This window comes from Cyprinus carpio, chromosome B23, assembly GCF_018340385.1.
Source record: "Cyprinus carpio isolate SPL01 chromosome B23, ASM1834038v1, whole genome shotgun sequence".
Taxonomy (NCBI): domain Eukaryota; kingdom Metazoa; phylum Chordata; class Actinopteri; order Cypriniformes; family Cyprinidae; genus Cyprinus; species Cyprinus carpio.
Window position 1 is genome coordinate 9,892,266 of NC_056619.1, and position 16,086 is coordinate 9,908,351.

At 37.8% G+C, this 16,086-nt stretch overlaps 1 protein-coding gene across 1 annotated transcript; it reads right to left on the minus strand.

The window, feature by feature from the left end:
* Positions 1-530: 530 nt before the first annotated feature.
* LOC109052570 (transcription factor Sox-18-like) lies at positions 531-4,198 on the minus strand. The gene is made up of 2 exons (XM_019069991.2): positions 3,567-4,198; positions 531-2,391 (listed from the first exon to the last, which is right to left on the minus strand). Exons 1-2 carry the CDS (start codon positions 3,949-3,951, stop codon positions 1,457-1,459), a joined length of 1,320 nt encoding a protein of 439 aa, XP_018925536.1. The 5' UTR covers positions 3,952-4,198; the 3' UTR covers positions 531-1,456.
* Between the last annotated feature and the right edge of the window lie 11,888 nt (positions 4,199-16,086).

Consider the following 16,086-nt stretch of genomic DNA (forward strand, 5'->3'; position numbering starts at 1 on the left):
ACAGACATCCGAATATAGTCAGCATGATATGAAAGAAAAGAACACATGAAATGTGTATCATTGGATGTAAAGAATAACACACACTAGGCATCCTGCCTGACATGTAAATGCTTAGGAAAGACTATTTTCCCTCTTGAAACCCACTCTTATATCAATCTTTTTGTTTTCCAGCACTGAGTGAATCAACATGAGGGAGCATTTCTTTAATCTCAGAGCTGACTTTTTTTGTATGAAGACATAAGAGAAGACAGTTTCAGTTTTGTTCTCCTCAGTCGAAAATGTTTTCTTTTTGTCCGTGGTTTTAGGGGAAAAAATAGCTTAAAGAGCCAAACTCATTTTGTGGCTGATCAAAAATCTTGGAGGAGGGAATCAGAGAGACAAGACTGGATTACAACTTAAACATTGCGGCCCTGCTCTCGCTCTCTGTTCTCTCAAAAAGGCAACAACAATTGCAGCCACATCACCATTTTACATAAATCAGGCAAATATGCACCTAATGCAAGTGTAAAGATTTTGACAACTACCCAATATTTAGTGACAACTTTATTTTGCAAAATATGCATCGATACATTTTGCTGTGTAATACATTTTTTTTAATTATTAAAACTGTTTTAAGAAGAAAAAAACACATTGAAAAGCACATGCACTCTGTGGTGTGGGAAAGTGTGTTAGTGAAATACTATGTACAATTGTGTGTTTTCAATTTAATTGCTTTGATTTAATAGCTCTGAGACATTTTTTATTGCAAACTCTTTTTATTTGAAGATAATTATTACCAAAAGGGGGAGAGTTATTACCAACTCAACATGATCCTCAAATGCTAAGAGGATTACAAAATTTCATGTCCACATGAAATGCCCAATTCAAACATATTCAACCACACAGAAGGGAAGAATGCGAGATAAATTAGTCGCCAATGGATCAAAATACGTCAGATGTCATGAAAAAAAATATTTGAAAGTATTTGAAAGATATTAAGTGCAGTATAAAAGTCTTGAGTGGTTTTCACATACCCAGTGCAAAACATATTTTCATACAACCTTATATAAAATGTCTATAAAAATAGAAATAAACAATATAAAAAGCAAATAAAAAGACAAATATATATATGCATTGCAAAAATATTCACATTCTTGACTTCCACGTCCCAGTACCCTCATTTGAGACCGTAAGCATACAGTAGCTGGATGGAGTCAGCAAAATTATCGGTTAAATCGGCCACAGTCTCAGAAAGTACAGGTTATCAAGACCAGTAATGACTAGTCAGACTGTGAAATGCAATTTAGTGAAGTCTATATGGTGAGAACCATCCTGTATAGAGTTCAGTAACCTCCAGTGATTTGTGAAACCGGGCAAGATGATTCCCTGAAGAAGGTAACTCGAATAAATCAAAAAGATCTGAGACTCAAAAAAGCCATATGTGCACCAGACTTCAGGACTGCATGGAGAAGCGGTTTTATCCCGTAATGCACGCGCTGTAGTAGACGGCGCTGCTGGCATCGGACAGGGCTGATATCAAAGCGCTGCTCTCCTCACAAGGGGCGTTCCTGCTCAATCGAGTCCTGTTCGCGCTCAGGTATTGGTCGAACTCAATCCTGTCCACTTCGCCCCAGAACTCGGCTGAGGGTCCCAGCTGGTCCACAGCGTCCAGAGAGGGTGGAGCGACCTGAGCGACCGCCGAGGTCTCGGGTGGTGGAGACAGCTGGCCCAGATGAGAGGTGAAGGCAGGCTGGGACTGACTGCTCGCGTATATCTGACCGTAATAGCCTGCAGGTGTGGGATTGTGAGGAGCCTTGGAGGATTCTGGGAGGGTCATATTGGAGTAGAGACCGTTAGGGTTCGTGGACTCCACAACCAGGCATTTTTCCTGCAGTGGGAGGCAGGCCAGGGGAGATTTCTGGTTGAGGTGTGGGTGGGAATGCTGGAGGTTATGGGAGTTGTGGTGAGGGTGGTGGCCAGTCTGATGGTTTGGATGCTGGTGGTAGTTTATCCACGAACCCAGACCCACATCTTCCTGCATGTGAGGGGGGAAAAACACTGAATCTCCGCCTCCCTCCTCCAACACATCCAGCGGTGACATCTCTGGTGTCGGCAGGCCAAAACTCTCCAGCTCCGAAGCTCCAGAGGGGTGGAGGTCTCGGAAGTGTCCCAGAGGTGGCAGCAGATGATGGGCATGGCGATGTGGCGAGTAGGCATCTCCTGGTCCCGGGCCGCCAGTGAGGCCTTGTAGGAGCAAACCCGGTTCCACTCGTTTCATCTTCTTGGGCTGTTTCTTGCGGCGAGGACGGTATTTGTAGTTCGGGTGATCCTGGAGGTGCTGCAAACGGAGTCGTTCGGCTTCCTCCACAAACGGACGCTTGTCTAGTGTGCTTAGAGCCTTCCAGGATTGACCTAGAAACATCATCCAATCAGTGTTATTGTTTCAGGATTCGTTGTGCTACATCTTGGGTTATAGCTGTTTTTGCTTTAGTAGCTTATAAATATGATTTTTTTTATCATACCTAGTTTAGTCACTACAACATTGTTCTAATTTAATCCAGAAACAATGCCAGAGTATTGAGCCAGATTCCTCTGATTATTTATAAAAAGTATTTAATTTAGCTCTCTGGAATAAATATACAAATATAATCATGCACAAATGATTTTTAAATGAGCTGTCACAATTTTTACATTTGCAGCAGCGATGGCTTTTGGTGAAAACAGATGTAACACAAGCACTGACAAACGTGTGTGTGACATGAGCAAATCATTACGTGTAACTGGTGCGGGGCACACGGGGTTGGGTTGTAGTATTTGAATTATTAATGGGTCAGTGGCTGCAGACAATCGGCAGCTTGTGTGTCTGCCACAGCCCTGTTATATTAAAAAAATAAGGACATCAAAATGTCTCCCCGAGAAACAGCCAAACACAAATATTGTGCAAGATTTACAAACTTTTCAAATGACTTCCATGTCATGTGCGCCCAAGGCTTGTTTTCTAATCGATAATTCTGAGTGGCATACAAAGTTCAGTTTTTTTTTTTTTTATATATAATAATAAATTGGCACATTTATTTTTTATTTAATTTATTTTTTGACATGAATATAAAATTGAGTTTGTAATCATTTTAAATGACAATGAATCAGCCTGACTGTAGAAGTAGCAGGTTGTGAATAAGCAAAATGAATATCAATTTAACAATAAACCCAAAAAATTATCACGTTTCGATTAACTTCATTTTATGGCCATTTACTAAAGATTTAAGTGACAATGTGGTCTTGTTTACTTGTCATTTATTAGTAGTATAATTCTATTCGAATTATTCCTCTAATAAGCTCACATTCACAAACTTTTTAAAACGTAAATATTATTCTCTATTTTTTATTTATTTATTTTAATATTTTATTATTTACTACATGTATCAATTAGGCAATTCTGACCCATATATTATATTTTTTATTATCATTTTCATATTTTAAACCACCAGTTTTCAAATATGCCACATCCGTGACATTGCACTCTCCTAGATTGCACTACATTGACCCCAGTTTAACCCCCGAGATGTGATGTATAACGAGTGTCTTACCCAGCATCTTACTGAGCACGGCGTTATGCAGGTCTGGGTTCTGGAGGGCCAGACGTTTGCGCTCATCTTTAGCCCACACCATGAAGGCATTCATCGGCCTCCTGATTCTCGACTCCCCCCCTGATTTCCCGTCACTTGAGCCCAGGGTCAGAGCTCCAGGGCGGGTTGAGTCCGGGCTTCCCGTCCTGGCCTCTGCTCCGGTTCGGGACGCCGTTCGTGTTCCAGAGCCGGGCACCGGCGCCAGCTCTGTGGTCCGGCTGCGGTCAAAACCATGTCCCCGGTCAGGGCCCGGAGTGCTGGAAGAGGCACCCCATGTCCCACGCTCCGCAACCTGGCTGGGCTGAGAACTGGCCTCTTGACAGCAACTAGACTCAGATATATTCATTCCAGCAAGACCACCACGGTTAAAGCACGCTGTTGTCTTTGAATAGAAGCAACACCAGGACGTCTCTTTGCTACTTTAAGCTACTTTAAATACAGACTGACCAGTAACCCAAATGAAACAAATCGTAAAAAGAAAGAAAAAGAGTTAGAAAAGGCTGCACCCTTTGCTCAGAGAAGCATAAAATCCCACAGATGTTAGTGTTTTGTAACTCCTGCCCTCCAGACGGTATATAGTTCTTGTGCTGAGTTTGAAAGTTGTAGTGAGTTTTGATGAACCCATGCTGTAAATATATATGTGGCCTGAGCCAATCAGAGCATCGGCCCGGACAGGAGCGGCAGGAGGGGTAGCCAGTGGGAGTTGTCCTGCCCCCCTTTACAGCCTCCACAGACAGAGAGATGTAATCTGAGAGGGCCATTGTTTTAGGCTTGCAGTACACACACTCATATAGGGCACATACACTAAATCATAACACACTTGCGCACACACAGAAACCCTGTTTTTACTGGGGGGCCGGGACCACAAAGAAAGCTGTGCACTTGAGTGTTAACAACTTGTAACAATGAGTGCAAATGTAAAGACATGGTAGTCAACACGAAGTGAAGAAAACACATAAACCCAACATATACACTAATGTAACATAACCATTTTAGATCCATTCAACCTTTGCCCTGAATATACGGCAAAGCCTGCTCTCTGGTTTCTTGGTAGCATGAAATAACTATACTTAAAGTGATTTATAGACAGTTTTCACAGCTAAATATTTGTGGTCAACCCATAATTTATTTAAAAATACACTGTAAAAAGTCAGAACATGCAGTTTTTACCCTAAAAAATTAGTTCTATCGTTTGTGACCCTTAAAAATTACTTTAAAAAATTACTTTGTGCAACCCAATATAGTCAGGCTGATTTAGTCATATTAAATATTATATTTGACTTGGATAAAACCTGATAATTTAGAAACATATTTTTAAGGTAATGTGCTACAGCATTTTTTCCAGTGAAGATTATTTATATAGGGGTGAGAAGTGTAAAGGCTGTTTTATTAAAATGAAAAGTTCACAACTATACAGCTAAAAAGTAACTAATACTTCAGTTTATCCTCTTTATTATTTTAGGAGCTGAGGTTTTATACAGTTTCATATACTGTACTTTATATATATATATATATATATATATATATATAATTTTTAACATTTTTTCCTTGTTTATATATTATTACACACACACACACACACACACACACACACACACACACACACACACACACACACACACACACATACACACACACACACATATCCTGTAAAGGCTATAGGTTGTACTTCCAGAGATTTATTTTATTCCACCTGTTACAGTTGCAAAAATGTTCTTTTTGTTGACTAAAATATTATATTCTCTTTCTGCACAACAAAAGACTTTATTCAAAATATATAATTGTTTTGTGTCAAAAGACAAAAATGATGACCAAAAAATTCTTAGTATAACACTCACACTTAGTGTAAGCTGGCATTATTCCTGTCTGGGTTTGTATGCAAACATGAAGTATTTCTATTGGTCATCTAAACATTATTTTTATAGTCTAATGAGCTGAAATCACGGCCATGCTCTGGTTGACAGTGGCATTTAATTCATGGCTGTCCGTGAAAAATGCAGCATAGGAGGAGGCAAGTTATTAAACAGCTGCGATTACAATGAACTTCACAATGAGCTTCATTAATTTCATGCGAGTAAAATGGAGAATATAAAAAATAGTTATGTTTGCAAATGAAGTGAAGTAGAAAGTAGGCCAATCTCCATCACTCTTGTTACAAATACAGAAGAAACGCTGAACATTGGACGGGTCAGGGAGGGCGACCTCTTAATGAGATGGGATGTCGGCTTGCCTCTCTCCTTTGAGAAGGGTCACGGTCAACAACAGTTGAACACAATCGTTTAACCTCATCTAACTCAAGAGGATGTGAAAGTTAAAGACCATCACTCTTAAACTATGTCCATGTGCTTAAAACTATATGCACAAAAGTGCATGTGTACGAAATGTAAAGTTGGCTTTTGATTTACCTTAAAAGAATGTGAAGTAACCACGTTTAAACATTCTCAAACGTCCTTGTGAAAACCACAAATTAGTCCTGTGGTTTCTTGTCTCCACACCTATGCAATTCATCCAGTCTTAGACGGCTGCATCAAGCCAATTTCTCCCCCCATTGAGCAGTACATCAATATCCTCGACTCTATGAATAAATGCAAGGCAAGGCATGAGAGTTCAGGCCGCACAGAATCGCACAGAGGGAAATGGAGTTTTATGTGTATGTGAAGTGGATTTAACTCCATTAGTACAGTAGGCAGCTCAGGCACAGGCCACAAAAGGCCACGAGAGGCATTTTATTGTTTAATCTATGAGGACTTGTCATGGTTTTCTGAAATATAATGGTGCTGGCATTTGTCTTTGGGAAAATGAGAGAGCTTTTATGCAGAGAGGGTGATGGGTGTAAAAAGGGAAATGTGCAGCTCTAATTGATCTTTGCGTAAAATTACTTTCATGCACTCGGGTTTAAAAAAGAGAGATGTAGGGCTTTGAAAAAGCAAGGTCCGAATACAGATTTTTTTTCATACATTTTTAGAACACTGAGCACAAAGGTCAAATATGTCCATCAAAAACATATTTACATACAAAAACAATGGAAAAGCAGTGCAGTGGAATGCCAAAACAAGTAAAAAGTACGTTTTTTGATTCAAATCTATTTTCTAAATGCACGTTATTGATATTACTGTGAACAATTTATCCCCCTAAATAATAATAATATTTCAACAATAGTCCCTGCCCCCAATTTTTTTTTCATTAATAATCTGTTTCACTCAGATGTACATCACAATCTAATAGAAATCTGCTACTTCCATGACATCCCAATTTAAAGGTTTGTGAAGAAAATGTGCTAAATGATCATGAAAAATTTACACAACATTTATTAAAATAGTCTTAAATATGTTTTAAGCAAAGTATTATATATTTAATTGCTTGCCAGAAAATAGTTCATTTAGATTTTTTAGTGTTGTGCATAAAAACATAAAAATTATATATATATATATAATTTTTATATTTACTGACGTAAATCATGTCAGTTATTTACCGGCAAATATTGCATGGGCCGTGTGGACGGGAAGGTCTCTCCTTGATGGTGAAAGTTGGCTACGTGACAGTGGTCTTCGCCTGGCTGTCTGCTCCGCATTCCCCCCTGGACATTCTCACAGTAAATGTGTTTGCGGCTGCCTCACCGCTCCTCCAGTCCACCTCCTGCCGCCCACCACCTCCAGAAACAGGAAGTTAGGGATGTTCCTGCGGGCCCCCGTGACGGGACCTGATAAGATTGAGAGATACGGTGAGAGAGAGAGAGAGAGAGAGAGAGAGAGAGAGAGAGAAAGAGAGAGAGAGAGAATGGTGAGGGAGAGAGAGGGAGGGTGAGATTTGAAGATAGAGAGAGATAGGGTCCTCTTGTGGAGGTGCCCGGTTTGGCGTGGCAGATCGTTGGCCTCCTGCCCGCCGCAAGCGACAGCACTCCCACTTCACCGCTGTCTCTGTGTCTCTGTGAAAGAACGAGAGACAGGCACCACACCTACACCACAGCGGAAATTTGGCCAAGACTCCAGACTGAGCGGCTAGAGGAGGAGAACTTCACAACACTCTCTCATCTTTTATTTCTCTATTTACTGTACAGGGCGAGGACACACACAGACACAATACCACACAGACACACACACACAAATACACACGCACAGGCATTTTGATGAACAAAGACTCTGTCAATGAATGTGTGTGTGTGCTTTGATTATTGATGAATATGTTGAAGTCACTCCAAATGAGTGTATTTATGAGTGTGTGTGTGTGTGTGTGTGTGTGTGTTGTGTGTGTGTGTGTGTGTGTGTGTGTGTGTGTTGGAGGTGAAGGTTTTATGAAATATTCATGCACTGTTCTATTTTCTGCCGCTTGATGAAGGGAAGTTTGTGCTGATGGATGGAAGCAACTATGTTTGGGAATCCCCCATGTTAACAATATTCTCACACACACTGAAAACAATTGGTAGCCATACAACAACACATCCACACATATTTACTCCAGCTAATCAACTGATGGTCATTTATTACATTTATTTTTTATTTATTTTACTATCGCTAGGACACATTTCTCAATACTTAGGTCATTTTTTTTTTTTTTTATCTTTCACAAAGTGAGCACAACAGCAGTCTATGTGGGCTAAGCTGTGGATCATTTATCATTGCTTTGGAACAAAATATATTTTATTACATCTTTCACATTACATTAAATCCTTTCTCATTCAGATACAAAAACCATCAAAACATTGTATCTACAGGCCAATCTGCATATTTACATACTCTTTTAAAACTTATGTTCAAAGCACAATACAAAACTTATTAAAGGGTTACTCCACACCAAAATGAAAATTTTGTCATTTATTACTTACCCCCATGTCGTTTCAAACCCGTAAAAGCTCCGCTCATCTTCAGAACACAAATTTAAGATATTTTAGATGAAAACCGGGAGGCTTGTGACTGTCCCATTAAGTGCCAAGTAAAATACACTGTCAAGGTCCAGAAAAGTATGAATAACATCATAAGAATACTCCATCTGCCATCAGTGATTCAACCGTAACGTTATGAAGCGATGAGAATACTTTATGCATGTGAAGAAAACAAAAATACCGACTTTATTCAACAATTCGTCTCCTCTGTGTCTCTCCACATCGCCGTTGCGACATTTTGGAGAATATGAGCTGAACGCAGGCAGCGTACGCTCTTCTGTGTCAGCCGTGCTGCACCGATGCACTGTCCTCGTTCAAATCAAAGCGTAAATACACGTAGGCTGACACAGAATAGGGTACGCAGTTTGCGTTCAGCTCATATTCTCCAAAATGGCACTACAGTGATGCAGAGAGGCACAGAGGAGACAATAGAGTCATTATTTTTGTTTTCTTCGCCTACAAAAAGTATTCTTGTAGCTTCATAACGTTACAGTTGAATCACTGATGGCAGATGGAGTATTCTGACGATGCTTTTCATACTTTTCTGGACCTTGACACTGTTATTTATTTGGCAGTTAATGGGACAGTCACAAGCCTACTGGTTTTCATCCAAAATATCTTAAATTGTGAATACTGAAATATATATCAAATCTAAATACTATCAAAACACTTGGTATTAATCAGCTGTTAATCTTTAAATTTCATTATACCATCTATACAAAATTGGACAATTTAGGAAAAATGTTGTACTATAATAACATAGACTATGTTACATATATAGCAGTGAAACTAGTTGAGAGCTCTCATTCTTTGTTTAATGCCACGTGTGTTTTTAGGTGCTTTATAAGTTAGGTGTGATGTGACCCATACTCAGAATTTGTGCTCTGCATTTAACCCATCCAAGTGCACACACACAGCAGTAAACACACACACACCATGAACACACACCTGGAGCAGTGGGCAGCCATATTGCTGCGGCACCTCGTGGAGCAGTTGTGGGTTAAGTGCTTTGCTCAAGGGTCTCACCTCAGTAGAAGCATTGAGGGTGGAAGAGAGCACTGGTCATTCACAATCCCAGCTGGACCTGAGACTCAAACTCTCAACTTTTGGTTTACAAGTCCAACTCTCTAACCATTAAGCCATGACTGTCCCCATAAATGAGTGACAATGAGCGCTGGGTGACAAGAAGTAGTTTTAGTTTATATATATATATTGACAAATGGGTCCTAGAGAATGTAAAAATCTGTAATTTAGCATACATTTAGCATAATGGCATTGATGTGAGGCAAACTTCTATATATTTGTACATTTACAAGTATATCTGTGTCCTGCAAATCCAGACAGTTTACCATAATTACAGACAGATCAAAAACAGCAAAAGTTGCCAGTATGAATCAGCATGAAACAGCCTTCAGAATATAAAATTATATTTCAAATACATTCTTTTGAACTTTCTATCCATCAAAGAGTCCTATAAAAGTATCACTATTTCCACAATAATATTAAGCAACAAAACTGTTTTCAACATTGATAATAATAAGAAACGTAAAATGCAAATCAGCATATTAGAGTGATTTCTGAAGGATCATGTGACACTGAAGACTGGAGTAATGATACCGAAAATTCAGCTTTCACAGGAATATATAACATTTTAAAGTATATTCAAAAACAAACAAACAAACAAAAAATTTATTTTAAATTGTAATAATATTTTATTACAATAATACTGCTTTTACTGTATTTTTGCTCAAATAATAAATACAGTTTGGTGAGGACAAGATATTACTTTCAAAAACATTAAAAATATCTTACCAACCTCAAACCTTTGAACAGTATTGTTGTAATTATACTAAATCATGATTTATTTTTAGTCTGTTGCAGGTTGTTTTAGAGGACAGAACATTCTCATTTTAAAGTGCATCTGATTGGAAAATAATCTGCTGTGCAGGATGAGTCATCAATATTTTTGCATCATTTTTTGGAGGTGAAAAACTGTTTTCCACTAAAGTGATTTTGCCATCTTTTAGGAGTGTACCACCAGCATATGCAGATGACATATAATTAACACTGGTCAAAAGCGACAAACTATTTTGAACTATTTTTACACTTGCTGCAGACATCACATCACATTTCTCTCTCAGTCAGTCTTCCATATCACATTCCTGTCTGATGATCCCATCTGAGTAATCTGAGGACAAAACTGCTGGAGCCCTCGTGTTAGGAAGTGACTAAATTAAGCCTGGTCTGTCTCGCTCTTTCCCTCATGTTTAATAATCCCGTACGAGTGTCTTACTGAGTTTTGAGGTGTGGTGGAGCATAGGTCACTTTCCCAGGGTACATCTCTTCTATCTGCAGCCTGCAGCCACGCTCCATCTCCCCGTTACCTTCCTCTGGCCCTCTGACCGGTCATGTTATGATAGTGACTTGGCTTGAGACTAAGGAAGTGAGAGCTATTTATTTAAATAAATCTTTTTTTTTTTTTTTGAAGGAACAGAATGAGGAATCAAAGTCATCTCACACAGATAAACAATGCTAGGCTAGCGAGGCTGATTAGCGCCCGGGTTTGGGTCTAAGAATATCCACTCGCTGACAGTGCAGTTGCGGTGCGGGAAAAGGCAGACGGAAGTGCAGTGTATTCAGCGCTGTGGCTGTGTCACAGAGACAGAGAGGATGGAAAGGGCTTTGGGAGGCAAAACCATAGACATTATGTGTGTGAGATTAAAACCCTGAACTGTGGGTTCAGACCGCGCTAAAATGACAAGATATAAGACCCGTTAAATTTTACAGCTACTAAGATGCAGTATCAGGTCGATCTGGTGGAGGAAAAAACATGCTAAATTGCACCGTAAGAACTCAAATCTGTGTTGTGCATGATGAGTCATCCATATTTTTGCTTATATTATATATTTTAACCTGATCCCATGAGAAAAAGTAACTCAATTTTAAGAGATTTAAGACGATTTCATATGAGTTCATAAGAATTTATTTTGCAGCTACTATGTTGCTCAACCCGGTGCAAGAAAGAACATGCTAAATGGGTTAATTCAACCATTTAAGACTAGAAATTTCAAGTAATCACATGATTGATAAGGTTTATGTGACTATCCTGCCAATTTTTGATTATAATGATAATATCAATAATATGTATACGCATTTACTCTATATATTTTGTCACAGGAAGTCAGACATGCATGGTGTTCTATAAATATCACAATGCAACAAAATAAATTGTAAAATGCAGAAAATGTATGTATTTTGTCAATTTTATTTATTCATTTATTTAACAAAACATCCAATGTTCTTATACTTCTTATTATTTATAGCAAAATATTTTTTATATTCATGACTAATTTTTATTTTTAAAAATGAGTAACGTTAAGATAGTGTTTTAATGCAAAAGCTGTTCAATAAAAACACTGTAAGACATGGTATTGTGCACTTGTTGCTTTTAAGATAGGTGTAACCTAATGTTATTCATTCATATTAAAGGGATAGTTCACCCAAAAAGGAAAATGCTTACGTCATATATTTAGATATTTTAGATAGATATTTTTTTCTTACAGTCCATAAACACATTGATCCACTTCAGGAGGCCTTTATTAACCCCCTGAGCCATGTGGAACAATTTTTATGATGGATGGATGCACTTTATTGGACTTCTGTTGACCTATTGAATATCATCATAAAGCTTGGAAGAGCCAGGTCATTTTTTAATATAACTCTGATTGTATTCGTCTGAAAGAAGAAAGTCATTTACAGCTAGGATGGCTTGAGGGTGTGTAAATAATGGAGTAATTTTCATTTTTGGGTGAACTATCCCTTTAAATAATACTGTTCACTTTAAGCCTCTTTTGGTTTCCTGTAAAGACATGTGATTTTTGTGGCTATTTAGATTTCACACTACAACTACATAAGTATAGCTCTCCTATAGCGACATTGATGTTGCTATATCAACCACTTTGCCTCGTCTTGAAATCAGAGGGAGGTTTGGTTTTTTTAATGTTATCTTGTTAACCACAAACTTGCAATTAGTATCATAATACTGTTATATATACACTAAGAGTGTGAACCACACCTTTAAATACTGGACAGCTCCTTACCCCATATGACACTGTCTAAACCTATCAATCATTATTTCAAAGCAATTATTACTATTACTTTTAAAACAAATCTGGCAAACATTAGGCCACAGTAAAACTGAGTTCAAGCGGGTTTAATGAACTGCTGGTCAACCCTGGAAGGTTAATTCTCCTGATATTTTGTAGAGTTTTATCGCAGTATGCTAGTTAAGTAATGACTGAAATATGAACAATACACTGATTTTTGGAATAAAGAAGAGGGTGGCACAATTTATGATCTAGTCTCATGATAAGACATGGCTTTGGGAGAAATCTTGCAAAGTTTCACGTATTCCTGCACTACACAACAAATAGATCTGGGACTGTTTTGTCTGCTGTGTTTTTCTGTCTTTCATTTTTCATTTCATTCTGTAAACTTTTAAAGTCAAACTCTTGTATATTTCCGGAACCAATCTCTCTTTTCCATCTATACGCTCGGGAGGGCAAAAAAACGAGGGAGGCTTGTTTAATTCAATAAGACGAGCTGGTGTGCAGATAACCAGCCTGCTTTTGTAATTCCACTGTGGGAGCGTAAATCAGATGTGGTGATTTCTTAGGTCAATGCTATCAGCACTGGACACACAGGGACTTGGCCCAAACTCATGAGCGCAGCGATCGCAGATTGCAACAAAACGGAGCACCACAGGACGTCAGCTGACCTTCTATCAGCAAAAGAGTTTGCGTGGTCAGGCATGACCTGCAGGTCAAAGAAGGGCTCACCAAAACATACAGGAGGGGAGGGAACAGAGATTTGTTGCACTTTCCTACTCTTTTGACTTCTAGATTTATTTTGGTAACACTTTACAGAGTACATGTTACACATGACGTAAATGAAATTGGTAACAACAACAAAACAAAACAGGTAATGTGTTACAATACATGTAACATACAGGAGGGAAAAGAAAACAGATTTGCGGCACTTTGAATTTAACAGTAAAAGGCTGTAAAAATCCTACAGTAAAAACCTGTTACATGGTTAACGGTGAGTTCCCCTTCTATATACAGTGAAAAACTGTATTGACATTACATGTAATTTTATGGTAGTATACCGTTTTTGGAAGTGGAAAAAGAACATAATTTACAGTGAATAACCGTGAACTGACATTCCCAGAATTTTCTGTGTTACATTTCAAATTAGAAGTTTTTTTCTTATCAGTTTTGTACATTAGGGTTGTATGTTACATCTTATGTTGTTAAAACAATGTTTCATTATTTCAGTTTCATGTGTGTTACCATGATGGTGTTTAGTGTTTGTGTGAATGACACTGTGCACCTTCTATATATCAGGGGTGTAGGCAGTGGAGGGCCTGACAGGCACAGGCCCGCCCACTCTGATGAAAGGCCCCCCCACCCCAAGTTTATTATACACATATAATATTTGTTAAATAATTATTGTTTAATCTATTTTAACACAACTAGAGAACTATTATAAATATAATAAATAAAATGTGGTTTTGCATAATTCTTGATGAGTTTGATTGACAGCAGTGTTAGCCAATTGTTATCCAGGCTGTTTCGGGGATGTTGTGCATGTAAATTTGTGCGTCTTCACCCATTCAGTTGGACTGTAATTTGCAGCTGTGTTAGAAAATGTTAGAAAAACAGCAGCGATGCATAATTCTGTAAAAAAAAAAAAGACTTTTAAAAACTCGCACTGACTAGTTGGGGAGAGCCCGTCCATCAGTCTGCAAATAATGGTAAGGCTTTCAGTTCCACGCGTGAACTGGTTCATTCTTCATACTGTCAGGCCAATTACGACATCATTTGAGCTCAGTCAGTGTTTTCAGTCGGTGTTCAAAGTCTTAAGACTAAAGTCTGGTGTGAAGTGTCTAAAGAATTTAAGACCAGCTGTTGCCAGGCATTCATCCTCACTATTTATTTATTTATTTATTTTTAATATAATTTTTGTGACTGATGCTGGCGATTAACTGCACCTGTTTCTTAATTTGTAGGCCTATTATTTTAAATAACGAATTAACAAATTAATAAAAGAAAATCACAAACATGACATTTCTGAATAAAATAATTTTATACACTTTAGTTATATCTATTTTGGTATTTTGAATTAACATAGACCTGTTCCATTCTTCTTATTAGCCTATTAGGCATATTATTATTATTAAGTTGCATTTATTATTAAATTAATATTAGGCTACAATTAATTTGCCCCACGATAATTTCATATTGTTTAGTTGCATTTATTATTAAATTTATGTTTGGTTAAGATTTCAAAACAGGTTTATTATACAATGAATTATAGGCCCATAATTAAAATTATTAACACTGCAACCATTGATGAAAAAACTTTATTTCACACACAGACTTTTTAAAGAAGAAGAAGAAGAAAAAAAAAAGAATACTTTTTGTACAAGAAGAAAACAAAAATAACGACTTTATTCAACAATTCCTCTCCTCTGTGTCTCTCCAAATCAGTGTAGCGCCATTTTGGTAAATCTGAGCTGTACGCATGCGGCGTACACTCTTCTGTGTCATCCGCGCTGTGCAGATGCGCTGTTTACTTTCAAACCAAAGCTTAAATACACATAAAAAACGTATCCTTGTGGCACGGCTGATACAGAAGAGCGTACTCCATCTGCGTACTGCTCAGAATTGCCAAAATGGCACTACGCTGATTTGGAGAGACACAGAGGAGAGAAATTGTTGAATAAAATCGTTATTTTTGTTTTCTTTGTGTACAAAAAGTATTCTCATCGCTTCATAACGTTACGGTTGAATCACTCCCTGTTTTCATCCAAAATATCTTAAATTGTGTTCCGAAGACGAACAACGCTTTTACGGGTTTGGAACGACATGGGGGTAAGTGATTGATGACAAAATTTTAATTTTGGGATGGAGTATCCCTTTGAGTTTGCGGTTGGGGGCAGCGGATTTGCATTAAGCCCTGGACTCCGTCCGTTAGTTAGCCTAGTGCCCGCTCAATTTTGCCCAGGCCCGCCCAAAATTAAATTCTGGCTACGTCACTTCTATATATGTTAATATTTAAAAGCTGCTTGTGATGGGCTTTGGTTTATCATGTGACTTTCTCATCACCACCTGCTTTTGGTGGTTTTCAGTATATTACAGAGGTACAAAACAGATTACAGTACTTCAATAAGGTGGTATATTAACATTATTTCAATTAATGAAATTACGGTATTTAACTGTAAATTTAAGTTAAAACTGTAAAACCTAAAAGGGTTGCTACCATATTTTTACTGTAAAAATGTGGCAAGCACATGAGGCGTTTTTTTTTTTTTTTTTTACTGTAAATATATATATACTTTTTTTTATTTTTTTTTTTTTTTTTTTTTTTTTGATGAGTAAACCTACTTCGGTAGAAAAAAATGCAGAAATGTAGATAGAGGCACATATTTCTAATGAGCCTGGGTAGAGAATAATAACTTTTTGATTTACTTACTTTATTTACTGACAAACAATAAATATCTAAACTAAACGAAACACCTCATTTTCTCATGTGTCACTA